The sequence below is a fragment of the Dermacentor variabilis genome, chromosome 7 (assembly GCF_050947875.1).
Source record: "Dermacentor variabilis isolate Ectoservices chromosome 7, ASM5094787v1, whole genome shotgun sequence".
In the NCBI taxonomy this organism is placed as follows: Eukaryota; Metazoa; Arthropoda; class Arachnida; order Ixodida; family Ixodidae; genus Dermacentor; species Dermacentor variabilis.
Window position 1 is genome coordinate 123,613,090 of NC_134574.1, and position 19,881 is coordinate 123,632,970.

At 48.3% G+C, this 19,881-nt stretch overlaps 1 protein-coding gene across 2 annotated transcripts in view; it reads left to right on the forward strand.

Moving 5' to 3' along the window:
• Bili (FERM domain-containing protein 8 Bili) overlaps nt 1-19,881 on the forward strand; it is a 119,775-nt gene that overhangs the window by 63,679 nt on the left and 36,215 nt on the right. For both annotated transcript variants that reach the window (XM_075699182.1, XM_075699183.1), the window contains exons 2-3: nt 14,009-14,219; nt 16,671-17,159. In XM_075699182.1, coding sequence (XP_075555297.1) covers nt 14,009-14,219; nt 16,671-17,159 — 700 coding nt within the window. The remainder of the gene's footprint in view (nt 1-14,008; nt 14,220-16,670; nt 17,160-19,881) is intronic.

Consider the following 19,881-nt stretch of genomic DNA (forward strand, 5'->3'; position numbering starts at 1 on the left):
CAAGAAATCGAAGTGCATGTTCGCCTAATTAACAAAAATTCACTAATTACGTTTCTAACAAATTACCTTATGGCAAATATTGCAGTTCAGAAATTCTAGCCAGGAGTTTGCAGGGCGGATGCACTTGCAACGAGTTGTCAGGATAGCAACGAGTTTCGGTATATATTAATTCCCGAACTTTTGCTGAGAAATGCATATATAGGCGCTCCACTTACTTTTGCGCTTCAATGCATGAAACGGCGTTTTGTTAAGAAAGTAATTGCAACGAAAGTGCATCTTTTACCGCAAGTTTGATGGCGCCTATGTCTCAAATGGTGTCAGCCACACAATTCTTTTCCACTGGCTATGCCTTGCAGTCTCACCCGCCAGAATTTGTAAGTTGCAACATGAGCCATAAGATAATTAGTTGAAACGAAATTTTTAATATTTGTTAATTCGTCGATTATACATTTCGGTTTGTTTGTGGAATTAATGTCCACCTCATCGAGTAGACCAGCTCACGGACTAGAATTGTGCCCTCTGCCACAAGCAACTTTTAAACATTATTCAACGTGTTCGCTGAAACACCCTACATAAATAAATAAATAAATAAATAAATAAATAAATAAATAAATGGCCCGCATAGAACTTGCTTCGTTATCTTTCCTCATCCACACGGGCGAGGCTGTATGCAGGAGGGCGTGGTCTTTCTTTGCGATCGCAACATGACGCAGTCGTGGTGTATGTATATTACAGCACAAGGTCGCCTCTTCTCGTCCGCAATCGCGGAGGTCGAATTTCAACGGCGACGAGACGTGCCCCGTTGGCACAAAGCTATCTGCGCCGATAAAAGAGCCAACGCAGAGGCCACGATATAAGACTCAGGCTAAATAGAAATGTTAGGCTAAGCTGCATAACTGAGTTGTCTTGCTATAGGACACTTAAATAAATTGTCGTTATTGCGAGCGAATGCCCGATAAGCCATCAGGTATGTGTGCACAAAAATAAATGAAAGCGCTGGTGGCGACGCTCCTTTGAAGTTCCCGCACTAGCTTGCTTCCCTTGACGTCGTTGGTCTTCTGTCCGGTGAACTGTTTGTGGATGAAGAAAGAATATACTTTGCATTTAAAATGAACGAATGGCGCCATCTATACAGGAAGCTTCGATAAATTCTCTTGTGTTCGAATGACCGTAATACGAAGGAATAACCTTGAAATCCGTGACGTCACACTGATGTGCCCGCACTTTCGGTGCGAGCACGGTGCGGGAGCTACGTTACAACCTGCGAGTTTTCCTTTAGGTCTGCTTTTTTTTTGTAGTTTTATGGAAGTCTAGTCACATACGGTACGTGGCCGTCTTATCTTTTACGCTACAACCAGTGATGCTTTCCTTGCAACCGGCCCTATTACATGCATCTATCTATACGGCACACAAATCCGTCAGCGTGTGGTCTTCCTCCTTCTTTTTTCTTTCTGCTTTTTTTCTCTCTTTCTTCTTTTCAGTTCCCGGTCTTCTTTCGGTAACCATTTATTTAACGCTTTTCGAAAGCTAGTCACACGTCTCATTCTTGGAAAGTCAGCTGGTTTGCAACCATGCCCTAAACTTGTTGAGAGGCTATTCCTTCGGCATTCTTTTTTAATGACAATTACTAATCGTTGTATAAAACTGATCGCAAATAGTTCGCTGTCTTTGTTCACTAGCCAGTACAAGCGTCTATAGGCCAGATTTTATGGAAATATGTATTCGCGTCATAAATATATGCGTCAGCGTTTGGCTATTGACAGTCAATTCCATATTCGATGCAATTCGTATACGATTCGTATTCGAAACATTTGGTATTCGCCCACCCGTAATCGAAATACATGACGCATCCCTATATCTTTTTTCCATGTGCGACGCACTAGCTGTATTTTGTTTATTTTATTTTTTTATGTCGTGAGTGCATGCCAGCAAGGGAAATCCTTCTCGTCTTAGTATAACGTTGCCTGCTATATATGAAAAAAAAGCGTAGTAACCAGTCAACATTTATCCACCGGAGTTATGAAAGTGAATTTAAAGTTTTGAAAGAATATCTCAATAGTCCGAACAGACTTGATGTTTAACTTACTGTCGCTTTAAGTACACAGATTTGCAAAAACGTACTGTTTAGCTAGTTGGTCTGGCACGTTGATATTTTTCAGCGCTGACTATCAGCTCATGTTTACCGATGGATTCTACAGACCGTGTAGGCCGTAATCAGTGATCCAGAGGAGAGCATATAAGCGAGGTTGATTGTCAGCGATCTGTCTTGTCTACTCGGTTGTCTCGTCTCCGCTCTGGAAAATAACATTTAAGAACTATATGTTTTATGAGCAGGTATAGGAACCTTTTGTGTGCATTGTGGTTTTGTCGTTCATAGTGCTCTGTGATATTGCTATTTGTTCCATTGCGTTGAACAGGCCGAGCTTCCTTCCCTCCGTGTGTGATCATGGGGTAAGTGCGACCGAACTAAGCGGAGCAGCAGTGCGTTCGTAGCACATTTTTGGCACGCATATATAGAAACACGGCGCCGCTCTTGAGACCTCTGCTAAATTGCTTATTATTTATTATTATTGTTTACTGACGAATTGGTTGTTCTAAATTATTGTGCAGCTTCGATTAAACCTTGGCGACGTGTGCACTACAGTGGAACGAAGAACTCGTGGCGCTTTATTAATTGGCAAAGTCAACATTTACACCTTGATACGGAAGTGAAGCCTGCTTCTTAAATGTAATCCAGTGGAAGCGGCGTAGTTTCGCAGTGTTTGTGTGTGTTTGGTGAAGAGGGCACAGTCTATTTACGTTTTCGTTCTTGTTCTGCTCGAAAAAAAATGTCTGGCCGTATAAGGTACCTCGTGGATTTCTTTCATATTTTTTTTGCGTAATTTCACTTATTCTCTCTCTCTTCGTGGCTGTGTGTGTGTGTGTACTTGTATCGCGGAACGTTCGCCTGGACAGTCGAAAAGGTAATAGAGGCAGCCTTTGGGGTATTATGATATAGACCCTCTGTATCGCATCGTCCCCTATATAGCGGGTACGTACAGCGGGATACTGATATTAGACGCAGATGTCAGTATAGCAACGCCGTTGGCGACATCTCGCGATGTTTTGTTTGCCGAAACGCGTATAATATTTGCTGCACTGAACACGGGCTGTGTGTTCTACTATATAATCTGTCGATGGAGACGTAAGAGAAGTGTTACGGACGCTTACGGAGCATCGGAACGTCACTTCGTAGACGTGGCCGGTGGCGGTCGCACTGGCAGGGACATCTGCGGTTGTTTGGTGAACCTCAAAGCATCATAAACGTTATTTGTTTTTTTTTTTCATTAGTCAAAAGATAAATAAAAAAAGGAGAATCTCGGTCAAAGCTAAGTCTACGCACGACCGTCGTTGTGTATAGTTGAGTGACTTGGATTAGTGCGGCACTTCAAACCAAACATTTCTAGCGCTGACTGAGCAAACCATTTCTTGTCTGCTTTTTAAATGTCCCCATAGAAGTCTTCAACGATGATCAGACGGGTACTGTCATCGCGGCTAACCCATGCGTAGTGCGTGGGTTGATAAACAGTGTGCAATTGCCAGTTACGTAAACTACTGCAGCGGTCGTTCAGTCATGCAGCCGCTTCCCGGCCAGGCTCCCAGACCACGTGTTGACCACTGGTGCACTTCGTTCCTTGAATTTAAGTTCGCTCTGTTCGCGTCGCCGCATAGCATCGTTGGATTTCTTGCACAGCATCGTCAGTGCTTCCGTTAGACTTTCAAAAAGCTATACTATCCTCGCGCCAAAGTCGTCGACGAGACGACATCATAACTTGAATTTGATGCCCGACTTTGCATGCAGTAATATGTTTAAATTCAGCTTTATCCCTCGTTCGATAGAAGACTGGAATTCCTGACCTGGGTCTATTCGCTCATGCTCGCGCCGAAGTATTGTATCTGCCATCGAGGATGAATGGTCCTACACGTCATCCTCATCCTTGTATCGTACTTTTCCCTGTATAATTCCCCTCTGTTAATCCATTCCTGCTACAGCTTTTATTGCGCTGCGGTATGTACAAATAAAAATAAATATATAATAAATAAAATGCTCGAAACACCCGCGAGATTAGCCCTTTTCATCGCTACCGAAACAAAGCTATTGAATTTACATGCGTTTCCGCATTGCTCACTCAACTGCGAACAACGTTTGTCCCATCAGCTGGCCCCGCAGCGCGCTTCTTTCCGAAAGGGGTCATGGCAGTGCGTCAACGCGCCCGTACGAAGCTTACGAAAACATTATCACAGTGTGTATACGTTAAGGGCCACTCGATTTATCACGAGACGCGTATATCAAACGAATGCGCGCGAGCAGGAAAAGAAATCGCGATTTGACTCTTCGTATACACAGCGCGACGCTCGTCTGTCGTGCGCTTTTATCTGAAACGAGCAGTTTCGCGGGTGGTCTCGGCGTGTTTCGTGTTCATTTCTAGGCTGTTGTGGCACCATGAGCGACACACACACGAAAAAGTGCTGTAGACCAACCTTGCGGTATGACGAGGCCACGCGTGCCAACGTTTCAACACCGGTAGCACAACGCGCACCAGCGCAAGCTTCATGGTGCGCGCTTCCTCCGACGGGAGAGGAGGAGGCTAAAGCCCCTCGCTTTGAAGAATGCCGCCTCCTCTTCGCGCGCTCTTGCCGAGGCCGACGCCGCGTCGCTATTGGCCTAATAGCGTCACGTGGGCCCTCGCGCCGTGCTTCGGCGCCATTTTCGCTCGCGAAGCGTCTACGAAGTGGCGAGGAGCGCATGTTGGCGCCGTTGCTACGCTCGAGCGGTGTAGGCGGTACCACGGTCGAGGAGGGAGCGTGAAATAGAGGAGAAACGAGGACGTGTGGAGGCGAAGGAGTAGAGTGTCACTACTTTACGAAGTTTAAGGGGCTTTAGAGGAAGCGACCGTTGGCGTTAGAATCTGTCCGCCAGGGGGAGCGATCGGCGCTTGTGCATGTCGCGGGCGGGAAGGAACGTGAGGTTGGCTTCGTCTGTATAGTTATCGCTGAAAGGTTTTTCGTGTCTTTTCGTTCTCCAAAGTATTATACCGCTATGCGATGGAGGTCCAGCTTATTATCGGGAACGGTGAATTGTTCGGATACAATTTACGCCGGGGCGTTCGGGAGCTTGAGCGCCTTCAAAATGTAGGCTGCGTCCTTGCGGGTGGAGGGAGGTGTGCGACAGCTGTCTGTAGCAATTACACGCACGGTGGCACACTTAAAAAAATGACACACTCGGTGCGTCAAACAAGGTTAAAGAACAAAAAAAAACAATTACGCAAAAGTAAGCAGAAGGAGTATGTGAATGTACGCACCGACTCGGTCACTTGAGCCTACCATAGTACAGCGCTAATATGCCCACAACTTTAGAGCGAACGTGCCCATGAATCGTCAATGGTGTAGCGACTTTCGGGCGAGTTTTCTTTTCCCTTCTTTTTTTCCTGCGTCCTACGAATTTCGATCGCTCGTAAAAGCACACCAAAGATAGACTTAGGTTTCCACAGTAAAGTATCCGTTGCAAAGTATACGCTCATTAATTCGGCGGTTAGGTTGTTTATTAGAAGAAAAGCTAAGCCTAGAAAATTATTTCTTCACTTTCACACGGAAACACCAGCGCCGATACGGCAGTGCATGTGACGTCTTAGACCTCTTTTCTTTTTCTTCTTAATTTTGCGCGTAGTGGCTCAATAAAAGTGCTTTAAACTTCCGGAGTTCAGTCGTAGCTTTCCTTTTTTCCTTTTTTTTTCTCTTTTTTTAGAACATGTAATTCGTCTTTATCGGTAAGCTAGGCCTCAGCAGACGCGCCTTCGAAATCCATGGCGCTACGACTCCTGGTGCGAAAAGTTCCAAGGCGTCGTCGACACCCGCCTTTTCTTGTTTGCGGCTTTGCTGTCTTAATTACAGCAACCGTCTTCTCGGTAAGGGTGGCTTCTCTTTTTTTTTTTTACAGCGAAGCTGTCTATGGCTATGATTCCGGGATTTTTTTCCCGCGTCCCTCACGTCGACAGAAAACCCATTGGGCCGATCCCGGCGGCAATGCAGAGCCTGGAGCAACGGCTCATACCCACATAAGGCACAGGCGTGAAGCGAACACGCAGCACGGCTTTCGTTTCAGTACCAAACGCAGAACTAATAATAATAAAAAAGCCGTCAAACCACATGATTGATAACGAGCTAGCGCTCGCATTTCCGCGTTGGTCAACGTACGTTGCCGCCAATCCCTAATAGACGTTTGGTCGTTGTCGGACACTTTAAACGTAGACGTCTCAAAGCCGGAAACGGAGTGGTTCACCCACTTCGTGCAAGTCTTTGGCCTCGGTTACTTCAACGATCCGATTCAACCAACTACCGTACGCAGGTCATGCATCGATTTAACTTTGGCGAAAAGACATCTCTCAAATAAGAACGGAAAACTGTGTGCATCATAGCGACCACAAAGAAGTTGTACCAGTAGTTTCAAAGTAATAAACAAAATTAAGGTTTTGTAAACTGCATTGAAAAGTGTGTTGGTGTCATACGTCACTTTTAATTAAACAATGGGTGTAATAGGCGCACATCATGGGATCAATGTTTGACAAGTTGCCCTACATTAGGCGCAACATCTCTACAGCTTCGCTGACCAGCCACCTTCACGGGAGTGGATTAGCAGTGATATTTTTTCTGTGCTCCGGTAGGTTTATTTAATTCACAGTTCAAATCATTTTTCCATTCAGTGTCTCTATAAAACATGTACATAAAGGCAATGGAGACGAACGCGTGGCTATTCTCAGCTGAATTTTATTTTATGCCGCCCCACATGCATGTTCTGTCGTGTGGCCAATGTAACAGTCCTCACCACTATTTACCTACCCCCCTTCATCCCCCCAAATTTATCGAAGTGTGACTGGGCATCACTAAACTGAAGGTTCTCTTAATTGTGGTAAAGGTGTAGTCATAATACATGAAAACACCCTCTAGTACAAAGAACCCCGACATCCTTGCTATCTGTTGCAAAGAAAAGGGAGAGGGAAAAGCTGACGTGATGACAATAGAATAGGGGAGGGAGGTCAGTTTTACTCGCGACTGCTAAGTCGACGCTCTGTGTGCCAGCGACTGACACATGATGCGTCCTCAAGTCCGATTGAGAAAGCGTATGGCTCGGTGTCTTTTCTCTCTCTCTCTCTCTCTCGCTGTACATAGACCGCGTCTTAATAACAGCGTTGGGAATTCGTATAGCTGGCCGCGTTTTCAAATCGCGAAGAAAATTGGGATGCGAATTTCGTCAGCCTCGCATTCTCTTTTGGGCGACACGAGGAATGCGGCACAAGTCGATCGCTTCGTCATTATGCAACCGGCCAATTATCGCCCTCGTCGTCGTTGTGTCGCCGTCCTTAATGACAGCCGGCAGCCCGTCGGCGCCCGTTGTTCGTGGCGACACGTTTAAAACGCTTCGTCGTATCGGCCCGGCGTGTATGCCGAGCGTGGCCGAAGAACGGGCTTTCGTTTGCCGCGACTGTAATGCGCCTCCGGCGGTGTACGTACGCACGTAGTTTCGGGGCTCGCGCTCCATTGTTTGGCTGCACCGCGTTTTTTGTTTTTGTTTCTTCGTTGTTGTTTTTTTCTGCCGGAGGCTCCTTATCTCGTTCCCCGGGCAGAGAGTGAGTGTTCGTGAGCGGCCGACCCAGATGCACGGCGTGTCGCAGTCCGTTCACTGGCCGAGGAAAGAGGATAGGAGACGAAAGTGCATCGGCAGACGGAGCCTGGGAGAATGCGGCAAGTGACCGCTATGCAGCGGTCGAACGTCGTTTACTTCAGCCGGGTTCACGCGACGGCCCGTGGATAACAAGACATCGGAGAGGTTTAGCTTGTGCGGTATTCCGGCAAAACGCAGGCGGCGTTGGGGCGGAGGTATAAACGTGAGCGGTCTGCATGGTGCAGCCACCTGGTGACGCGGTGCTCAAACAAGCAGAAACAGGTAATATTGCAGTAACAGAGGGTATTTTACTTTGTTGTGAGTGTAAATGTTTGGGAGCAACTCGATTACGCCAGTACCGAAAATTTACACCTTCAGCGAAGAAGAATACACTCGGTTAACGCAATATTAGCTGCTTCTGTCTGTTTGAGCACCGCGTCACCAGGTGGCTGCACCATGCAGACCGCTCACGTTTATACCTCCGCCCCAACGCCGCCTGCGTTTTGCCGGAATACCGGGCAAGCTAAACCTCTCTAATAGAGGAAGAGGAGAGTTTTGGCTTGTCCGTAAGCGTATTGGCGTTTGCGGAGTGCGGGGTTAGCTGAGAGATCTACCGCAGCTATAACGCCGGTAGCGACATCTCGTGACGTTTCGTCCAATTACAATGCCTTATAGAGATACCTTTTCGTGTTCTGTGGGTGTTCTTTTCGAAAGAAGGCAGAACATTCAAAAGGTTGCAACGTGTTCATAATTGCTCCTCTGCCCCCCTCCCGCCCCAAAAAATATAGTAAATTACACCACCAGCGAAATAGAATTCACTTGGTCATTGCAAATAGCTCTGTTGTCTCGTTCAGCTCTGCGCAAGCAGTTGGCGCCACCAACCCAGCCGCTCCCATTTACGCCTCCGGTAACCCAGTAATTCGCAAACGCCAAGAAGTTTTCAGATTACCTTGAATCTATCTCATGCAGCGCTTTAGCTTTTCCGTAAACGTATTAGCGTTTTCGGAATAACGGTTTCCCGGAAAGATGTACGACGGCTACAACGCTGGTAGCGACACCTTGTATAGTTTAACATCAAATACTAAAGTGACCTGCCATATTGGACTTAACTGCCGTTGTAAAGCGTCAGTAGGGACGTAATCATTAATGTGCAGTCCTTTTATGATTTTTCTTCATAGACAACTCTCACGTGACGCAAACTATTTTTCAAACACGTTCTAGCGCCCAAAGCTTCACAAGCTGTCGCCGCCAGCTTCTGTGCTGCCGTCCACGGCTCCGTTATAACCCGGTAAACCGCAACCGATATGACATTTGCCGACAGACTAAAACTGTATAGTTTTAGCTTATCCCTATGACGTACTTACTGACTCGTGACGGTTGCTACTCGCGACAGAATGCCGGGTTACCGGAGACGGTAAACCGGCAGTTGCGAAGCTGGTAGCAACCTCTTGTCACGCTTTCTGCAATCGCAACGTGTAAGAACTGTGAGGTTTTCGCCTTAATAATTTTGTTACATGTGTGTTGTCGCCGAAGAAAATAAAAGAAATCGGACTGAATGGTAATTGGAGTATTTCCGTTTTGTCAGTGGCCCAGACACGTGATAGGTAAGCCGGGAAAGAAAAGTCTGGGGAGCGCGCCTATTGGCCTCGAGCTCCACCACTGGAAAAGCTGGCGCCACCGTCGGCGTGACGTGCTAGGAGGGATCACGTGGACATAGCGGCCGCGTCGGCTGCTTCGGGCGCGCCGAAGCGAGCTGAAAACGAGAGTTTAAATTCCCTCGTACGCTGCGGTCCTCATTTAGTGGCGAGATTTTCCTGCTTCGAGTGTCTCCTTTACAACGCTTGAAAGCACTACAATAGGTAGTGGCTGCCTTTGAAGACGCACAACATGGTAGGCTACTGCTCGGTGCCGCAATGCCGGACGCACGCGACGGAGCACGGTGTCAGCCTTATTCACACGTAGCCGCAGTACAAGAAGCTGTGAGAAGCTTGGCTCGCGAAACATAAAACCGGCAAACAGTCATCGGCTACAACTCGGGTATGCAGGAAGCACAGACGCGAGGATGATTTCTGCTACGGCGCCCGGTCTGCGATGTTCTGAAAACGCGCACTGAGACGCTCGCCCGAGTCCGCTGCCCGACTAATGTCATGACAGTTTGGTCTATGAACTTGTCGATGCTATAGATACTGGCAAGTTCAGTGGAGTGGAAAGGCAGCGGTAAGAAGCACATTTAAAAAAAGCATGGCATATGGTCATGTTTGTGTTATGAATTAATGCACTGGATTACAAAAAAGGAGCAGCGGGGAAGCGCACGCTGAGAACACCGATAAACATACAGTGCGACGCAACTCGATAAATAGTATTGAAAGGTCTAAAGAATTTAGTAGAAAAAAACGATTGAATCGTCGCGACGGCACATCACAGTCCCCGTAGGCGTCGAAGTCTCTACAATGAAATTATTTTTGAACAGCTCTGATAGCGCCCACGCAACAATGGTTGCTTGTATACTGTCAAATGCTCATATTCTGCGGCCTAAAGCTCATGGCACGGTGCGAAAACGCGCGCGCGGAGAAAGCGAAACAGTGCGCGGACAAGCATGCAGACGCGCAGTCGGTCGCTGCGAATCTGCGCGATCGCTGCATTGAGGCTTCATTCTATTACGCTCCATTAAGTTATACAAACACTATAAGAACATATTTCAGATAGTTTGCTCTCAGCATTTACCTACCTTTCACGCAAGAAGCCGGTTCGGGAGACTCCATCGCGGCGTCTGCGCGCAGTGGCGTTCACTGTACGTATTCGGTAAAGAGATAGCGTCTGCAAACGATTGTGTGCTTTCAGTTTGCCCAAGATTATTATTTATACAGTAAGAAACTTCTCTCGTTTCGAAAGTACTTACAGAAATGTCCGGGAGAGCTCGCGCGTGGTGTTTTCAGTGAGCGCTGACAGCAAAACCTATGAGGAGCGCGCCACGTGATCCCTCATACTACGCCAGCGAGGCGCTTCCGATAGATGGCGACTCCGTAACTCCTCGCCGCCAATAGGTACTGCGCAGGAGGGATGCATGGGCTTTGCTCCATTTGTTCTTAGTCGAGCTGCACTGTGCGACCGCAGGCATATACTTCGTTTGTGGTTCCGTGGCGTAGCGGTCACAACACTGCGCCCGTCATTGGATGTTTTCTTTTTTTATTTTGCATGACTATATCGTTCGCCCCCTTTGACATTGATCGGCCTCCGGAAGCTCGGCGCTGTTCAGGTGCGCGCGGCTCGGTTGATTCTGACAGCCCAATCCGCCCTCGGTCTTCTTTCTACTGTCACTTGACTCTGCGGTAATCGCCTGCCAATAAGCGTCGAGTGGCACCGTCTGATTCGCAGCTCAGTTAATTTGATGGCGCCGAGTCACGTATCCCTGCAGGCGTAGGAAGCTTCGTTTCGGGCATTCTCTCGCTCACCTCGTCGTCAGCGCTTTCGAAATCCGTCACTGAACAACAAGGAAGCGGTATCGCGGTGCTGGCAGTGCAAGGAAAGACGTGGTATATGCACGTCAGTCCCGATGGGAAACCTCTGAAAGGACGCGACACCGTCTGCAGGCTGGTTGCAACTTGGCAACCGCGGAAACGTTGCGCGGTGCGTGGTATCATCGCGCGGCGTTCTTTTCGCGGCCCGCTGCTGGCATTGTGTGAAACGGGTTCCGCGGTTGTCCCGTCGTTTTCGTCCACGGGGACCGAGGGGCGGGGACGCGCATCGCGTCAGCCGCACATGGCGCGTCGCGCGCGATTTGTTCCCACTGTCAGAAAAAAGGAACGAGTGTGCCGCCTGGCGGCCAAATGAACCATCGCCGGTCGCGTTCGTGTGGAGGAGGGAAAAAAAAGAAAGAACTCCCTTTTGTGCCGTCACGGGTCATGCGACAACTCGTGTATGCGTCCTGTTCGTTTTCTCGTTTATTTTTCATTCGTTCTTACTGGCTGTGGCGTGGACGGCCCCCCTATCTCGTTCGGTTTGTTTCTCGGGGCGAGCGAGGCGGATGATTCCGCGCTCGCTTTCTTTCCTGATTTAGAAGTTCGCGACCGCGATCGCCGGGTGCTATAAATAATTGCGTATATACCGCTCGTTTTGCGGAGCCACTGTATCCTCTGGAGTCATTAAACGGTCGTCGCAAAAAAAAAAAAAGAAATAAAGGCGTCACGTGAAAATGGTAACGCGCCTGTCTGTATACCTGTACGCCGTCCGCGCGCAGTGGCTCGACAGACATATCGGGTTCTCGCCGCCGAGCAAGACGAGATGCCGGGTTCGATTCCTGGCCTCGCGGCCACCGCGTTTCGATCGCGACGGAATGCGGAAACGGTTTCGTGTTCCGAGGTTTCGGTGCACGCATGCAGCTGGCCCTCACAGCTGGACTTACACGGGTCGCGCTTGAATCTTAAAGTATCACGCCGTAAAGGAAAGATTACTTGACTTTCTTTTTTCAAGCAGAACAGATTTTTAATGAAATGAGAGGCTCCAATGCAGTTGACCCGAAATGAGAATCATTGCGCTGATCGCCGCAGTACGAGAGGGTTGTATGAATAATTACGTAACTGTTTTGTAGCGAGCGGCTGTGTGGAGTTTGTATTTATAATGAGCGTTTGTATATATAAGTAACGCTGAATGTTTGCAACCGCAATTTGTAAGATTGGGAACAAAGACCAAGTGGTACATACCTAGGGGCTTCGGTGCACATAATTTTAGATTGCACTTTCACCTTGGGTCTACACATGAAAACGCCAATATAGGTTGCAGTAAAATTGTCTCCAGGATCGACCCAGGCAGACTGCGAAATGGGCTCCCCCGCCAGAAAGTGGCTCGACTCCCAGAATGCGTTGCATAAAAATGTTGCCGCAGATGCGTCTGCGAATTGACTATATATATATATATATATATATATTCGCCATTTATGGCGACGTGCACATGTCGTTCGTATACTTTCGATATCCATATGTACTCTCCACATCGCTGTCATATAACCGCCATTTACAAAGTAATGGGGCAGCAAAGTGCGGTGACAAGTCGTGTATGTTCTGTGCTATATTCTTTCATCTTTCGTCCAATGTTTCGGCTTCGTCAGAGTTTGCTTATAATGTCCAGACGGACGATGTCCGAGTTTAGTGGCTAGTGGTATAGCTATTTTTCATCCATAACATTGGTCTGTGCTCGGACGCCAGCTAGAAAAAAGAAAACTTGTGTTTTGAAACGTTTGCCGGAAGTTTCAGAGCCACCGGGCGAGCGACACAGAAGCTCTTGACTTCTTTAGTTAGTACCCGCCGTGGTTGCTCAGTGGCTATCGTGTTGGGCTGCTGAGCACAAGGTCGCGGGTTCGAATCCCGGCCACGGCGGCCGCATTTCGATGGGGGCGAAATGCGAAAACACCCGTGTGCTTAGATTTAGGTGCACGTTAAAGAACCCCAGGTGGTCAAAATTTCCGGAGTCCTCCACTACGGCGTGCCTCATAATCAGAAAGTGGTTTTGGCACGTAAAACCCTAAATATTATTATTATATTCTTTAGTTAGTCATTTCACGGGGGCCTCAACGCAAGGCCTGGAAGTCCGGCTCCCGCGACGGTCGCACAGCGGATTATAGGAGCATTTGGCCAACTCTACGTGCACGAAACGTTTGCGGCTCTAGTGCAGACAGCTTATGAATCCCGTGAAAGGCGGCTATAAAAGAGTGCATGTTCCTTTTTGTTTTTTCTTTGAAGGCATTGAGCAGTCAACGCCACTTGGCGATCTAACCTCGAGGAGGCATTTGTTTGAACGAGCGAAGGCCTGTGTACTGGTAGTATCTCTGTAATGCGCAACGTTTCGTTTATGCTACACGCTAAATTTGACGCTTCAATTTCTGATTTAATCGCGCGAAACTTAACGCAAATTTAGTTGTCCTTGGCACATTGGAACGAGTTCAGAATTATGGATATTGTAGCAAACCAATTATAATTAATTGTTTTTACTCAAGTAACATTTCATTGTTTTTGTAAAGCTACTCTCCATGGCTAGAAATAAAGGTGGACAAGCTCATTTTTTTGCGTGTATGTGAAACTGTTTGGGCGTTACAGCTAGGTGTGCACTTTGCATGCTGAACTTGAGACAGGAAGTGTACAAACGTGTACCCGCGCGCTTCGCACGTGGTCTGCGCTCTGTTGCTTGCCCTGCCTCGTTTAACGCTTCCGAGCCTGCATGGCGTGGCTGTGCACGTGCTTGCGCATTTACATTCCGCGACCTCCGAATTTGATCCACGCTGCCTTTTTTTCTGGTGTTTCCCCCTCCCCATCTCAGAGGCGGGCCCGTCTGGTCTCGATGCGCGATCTGGTTCCCGAGGACAGCAGCGGAAGCAGTAGCAGCGACGAAGAAGAGAGCAGCAGTATGATGAAGCACCACCAGCAGCAGCAGCCCGACCAACAGGGCCCCTGCGAGAACTACATGACGCACAACTGCGTCACCATCATTCCCGTCGAGTACCCGCGCTCAGACAGCTCGCCCCTCTCAGGTAGGCGCACACGTGTGTATATGGCGCCGCCTGCTCGAGACGCGTGCATTCCTCTCGTGCAAAAGCAGCTGCAGGGTGCACCAGCGCCCGATCCCTAAAAAGACAAAAAAAAAAGACAAAGAAATCTTAGCTGGTATACTGACCCGCGTACGTGGCTGTTCAGTGGATGCAAGTTTGCGAAACCTCCTGGTTGCGCGTTCATCAGCATTCTCGACGGTGTGGCCACCTGCCTGTTAAGAGCAAGATCGAACTGCTTTCTGGCTGTAGTTCCTCGCAACCTTCCCGTTGAACTTGGAAACGGGACTCGGCCGTCTTTCTTGTGTACGTACAGTCGGCGTCACACTTGTGTAGAGCGCGGGAGCGGCGGCGCTCCGCGAGCCAGCGCTAGCTGCTGGGCACGTTTGGGCCCAGAAACTACCGTTATAGATGTCGGTGGCTGGCTCCTGTCAGTAGAGTTACTGTATATGCTACCAAGGGTAGCATATGCTACCAAAGGTAGCATATACAGTAACTCTACCTGAGAGGGGCCCCGGAGGCCGCCGTTCCCACGCTCTACACAAGGGTGACGCCGACTGTACTTGTTAAGTCAGCGCTAGCGGCCGTTTTCTGAAGAGAAACCCGAGCAGCCTATGTATGCTAACAAGTCGGAGATACTTGAAACTCGGTGCTTGCGCTTAGATGTCTGGGAAGGTTCGTTGTAACATATGTGCTCCGTTACCAGATATTGACTAAAGCATTCGACGGTCCGCAAGCGTTTTGCTAGATATATGTCACTGGATAGCGGGTACAGCAAGCCGCCCCCTTAGTTGGGCAGTTTGGGCAATTCATGTGCCTTGTTGTGAAAGTTACACCGTATGAAAAAAAAAAAGAACGGACAGGGAAACTAAGGAAAGCATACGTAGAGGAAATTAACTCTTAAAGCTTTATTTAAATGTATAAAGAATCGGGTAAAGCGAAATGAAAGCCGACGGAAAGTTAATTTTGCAAGATGTGCAAGATTAGCCCTTGGAGTGTTGGCCAGTGCCATTCAAGGCCATGGCGGCTGATTGGAACATCCTTGCGGTCCTCTTAGGATCCTGCTTGCACGTTTAAGCCTGATAAATATATATTCGCTTTGCCATGAGCGGATTATGGCCGGTAGAGTATACGGCGCCACGCTAGCCGCGTCTCAGCCTACTTCGGAGCAATTGCTTTATCCGTACGGCTGATGCAACTGCCCGTTCGTCCGCGCTCGCCGTTATTGGAGCTTTACGTGCTTCCCCTGCTCGCACGAACGTAAAAGAAAGAAAGAAAAATAACGAAGGACCGCGGCGGCTCCCGGAGTGACAATTAAGAACCATACGCGCCTGCGCCATTTTTCTGCCGATTGCGCTGTCACGGTGTCCCGCTGGCGTTCGCGTAGCGATCGGCCCACTTCGAAGTAGGTGTGTGGGCAGCGCACCTCGTAGGGACGCCGTCGCGGTGTGTGTGTGTGTGTGTGTGTGTGTGTGTGTGTGTGTGTGTGTGTGTGTGTGTGTGTGTGTGTGTGTGTGTGTGTGTGTGTGTGTGTGTGTGTGCGTGCGTGTGTGTGTGTGTGTGTGTGTGTGTGTGTGTGTGTGTGTGTGTGTGTGTGTGTGTGTGTGCACACGCGCGCGCGTTTGCGTCGTTCGCTTGGCGCTAATGGTCGCCGCTCGTGCGCAGTCCGCGACCATCGCCCATTATTCGGTCGCTCGTTATGCGAGCCCTTGCTTCTTCTCTTCGTGGGCCAAGTAGCCGAGCGATTGTCAACCCTCTTCGTGCTGTGCTGTTAACCTGGCGTGCGCGAACGTACCCCAGTTCCATATAGCGTCGCCAAAGAAAAAAGCGAGCAGCGCTGGTGGGCGGTGTGCTGCTTCACGAAGAGGCGTGCTCTGGCACTCTTGCGCGACGAAAAGTAGTCCCCCGCCTCGGAGGCTGTTCGTCCAGTTAGAAGCTCCGAGATGCTGGAATGCGAAAACCGGCAGAGATGTCTGTCGAGCGTCCCTGAGCAGCATCAGCTAAATGGCACACTGAGAAGGCCACGCGAAACTTTTCGAACGCGTCGGCTTATGCCTGATATTCCGCTTCGCCGCACGGTGTCACTGAGCGGTCCCGATCCGCCGACCGAGGAGGTTACGGTTTCGTCGGGAAAACTGAACGAGTTTGCAAAAAATGTAAACGAAGCGATTCGGGGACGACGTGAGTTTAGCCGTATCCTTCATGTGGCGCCTCGGGTCCTGCAGGACTTCTGTCGCGCCAAAAAAGAAAAAAAAAATGTCTCTCGTCACACGCGTATGAGTGGCGATTGGCGTACGCGTGGCGTCACATACGAGTGGCGATTGAACCGCAAAGCGCGTGCGAACGCTGGGACGCGCGTGACTGTTCGTGCGTGTCCCGTACGCTCCGCCGTGCTGCATTTCTTTTCCCCCGCTCGCGCGCTGCGCGCACACACAGCTTGCACCCTTCGCGGGGGACCGGCGGCGGTGGGCGGTGGCGGCGACAAGCGGGGTGACTATGCCACGCTGGACCACCGCCACGGCCACCACCACCACCACCACAGCGCGCCGTCGCCGTACGCGGTGTCCGTACCGGCGCTCGCCACCACCACCACCACCACGCGGCGCCAGCTGCCGACGCCGACGCACCACCACAGCCACCACAACCAGTACCACCAGCACCCGGCCGCCGGCGCCAGCCACCACCACTTGCACCAGCACCACAACCACGTTCGCCCGCAGCAGTGTTACCAGTTGCCCCCGCTCAGCACGGTGGGCCACGGTCACGACGATGTGCCAGGCTGGCGGATCCTGCCCACGCCGGCGGCCCGGGACCACCTGGTGCCCCCGCCGGCTCCGGCGCCGACCCCGAACTTGGCTCCGCCGCTGGCTCCGGCCCCCCAGCAGCGGCCGGTGACGCCTCCTCCCGCGCCGGTGCCTCCGCCAAGTAATTGCCTCCTCAGTCACGTGACCGAGCAAACCTGCTTTTGATGGCATGCCACTGGGCTAGCTGAGCGGGACGCTGCAAAGCTGTTGTATGACCTTTTCACGGCAGGAGGCACAGATTAGTATTTGATTATGCCACTCGAATGCGAGGATGTGCACGTACCAGCTCCCATTGCCTTATCTCGGAACAACTGGTGTGCACTGGCCTCAATCCAGCATTGCAGGGCCCACGGCTGGGCAAAGGTACTTTGTAATTGTATCATGATATAATACAACATACTTGGGCACCAAGTATTTGAAGTACAGATACAAGATACTACCGCAGTTATTGTATCCGATACAATACTTCCCATTTGCATCTTAAGATACTTCGATACATTCTCAGATGTCTTATTACTGATCTATGTAATTTAGCAGCAAACACATACACACAAGAATGTTTTGATGGACATTTCTTAACTCCAACCAAACTTGTTTCATTTGAATGAACTCTCTCTTAGTATCCCAAAATTTTTGTGTTTCTGGCTCAAAGTGCAACTTTTTCATTCCGAAGCAATTTATTGGGGCTGCTTTAGCTGCTTAACATGAAAGTTCTTTATACGCTGCACTGTTAATACTTTGTGCTTTTTGCTTTTGTAACTGATTGGAGTCGCTGCTCTGCTTGTCAGACAGCTAGCAGGTTGCCATCTAACTACAAAAACATCCATAAGACGCCTCTGCACGATTGCACAAATACTTCTGTAGCATTTTACCATGTCCGTAAATGTATTACCATTTACGCTATACGGGATCACATATCTGGTGGCGACATCTTTTTTTGACGCATTATGTATACAGAAAGTGCATAAAGCTGCAGTGATCTGTCATATTCTACTTATCTGCTGGCATAATGCGTTCGTTAGCAACATATTCATTAACGTGCAATCCTTTTATGATGTTTATTCTACGAGAAATTTTGTGCAGCCCCAAAAATGTTTTGTACGTATCGTAGCGTCACAAAGCATCGCAGGATACCGCCGCTATTCGCACTACTGCCACTTATAGCTGCATTTTGCTTGGTGATTTGTAATAGTAAGAAATTTAAGGGTCAGCTAAGAAAAAAGGAAAAATATATCGAAGTAAAATAGAAAGGCTGCTCCGTATCACACAATCACAGTGAACACGTAGAAACACGATATGTGTGGCACCACTAATAGCTATGACATTTAAGCATGAAGTATTGTCAACTTACCTGTTTAGGTCATACAATAGATAATTCTGTGCCTTTGGAAATTCAGGTGGCTTAGTGGCAGCAATATAAGCTTAAGAAGCAGAGTTCAGCCAGCATTTATAGTTTTGCACGGTGATGTTGCGATATCAGTACCTTGTATCTTAAGATGCACAATACATTCTTTCATGTATCGTAAATACAGATACTGATATGTATCTTGCCAGACGTATCATGATACTGATACAAGGTACCCAAGGAGTATCTAAGATATCTGTATCTTCCATACTGCCCAGCAATTTTGTAGGGTCCATCCAAGTTTGTGTGAAAAGGTCTACAGCTGTGCAACGGTTTCTCTGTTTTCTCAAGAAAAAAAAAATGAGCAGGAACTGTACCCAGGATTGAGCTCTCTATATTAGCCAGTACATATCCGTTGCTCTAGCCACTGCAGTAATATGCACACTCTATGGGCTCAGATAATTCTACAAAAGTTGTATGTTTAAGGCTGCTACACTTCCCGTTTCATTTTCATGTCTATGTTGGTGTTCTGAATACAAAAGAATCTGAAGCAATATTGATGTTGGAGTTCTTTGTGCTTTTTATTATGAGTAGTGTACATTTTGTCTTAATATTTGTGTTCTTGTCTCAGTTTGATACACGAAAATGTAACAGCACACCATAGCTGCAAGTCAATTGTGTCATGGTACATTCTATCTACAAATGACCAAATAAGGAATACACCAGATCCTATGTAGCAGTGAAGTCTCTCGGCACAATGTTAAGCGATTGAAATATATTAAATTTAGTCAGGTTATTAGAAAGCTGAATATTAACCAAGCACTATGCCACTATGTATTCTGGCTCTTGTTTTAACAAAAGTGAAAATAACGGTCGAGCTATTCTATTTTCTATATAGCCTCTGAAGCTCAGTGTTGGTGCACGTAAATACAGTGGTTTGCATTCTGCACTATTGGTTTCACAGAGAACCACAGTTTCCTTCAGGAACCAACCTCATCTTGATTAGTATTGCATGTTTAATGCAATGGCATTAAACTAGAAAGGGAAAGTTTTAATGCTGCCACACCTTGCAATTTAAGATGGTGAGCTTGGCTCAGCGTTGCAGATGCTGCACTGAATTTGCTGGATGGCTTGAAATTTTATCCCACTTATATTTAAGTGACATATTCCCCGGCCAGTGTTCATTTCTATTGTTGTCTAAGGCAGAACAAATAACATGGTGTTTATTTTAAATTGACCCTTCACATTGTTTTATTAACCGTATCTGTGTGAAATGCAAGTTTGCAAAGAGATGTTCTTGAAGCTAAGATATTGTTTTACAGTCACACATCTGTACCCCCAAGCATGCTCGCATGTTCACCCCTTCTCTGTGATTGCACTGCCATTAACCTGCCAATTTTTGTATGACTAGTTCTTGCTGCGTTACTTGAGAATGTATTTAGCTTTTTCATTCAGGATTCATGCACTATCAACATGCGTGCAATTTTAATTTATAGAA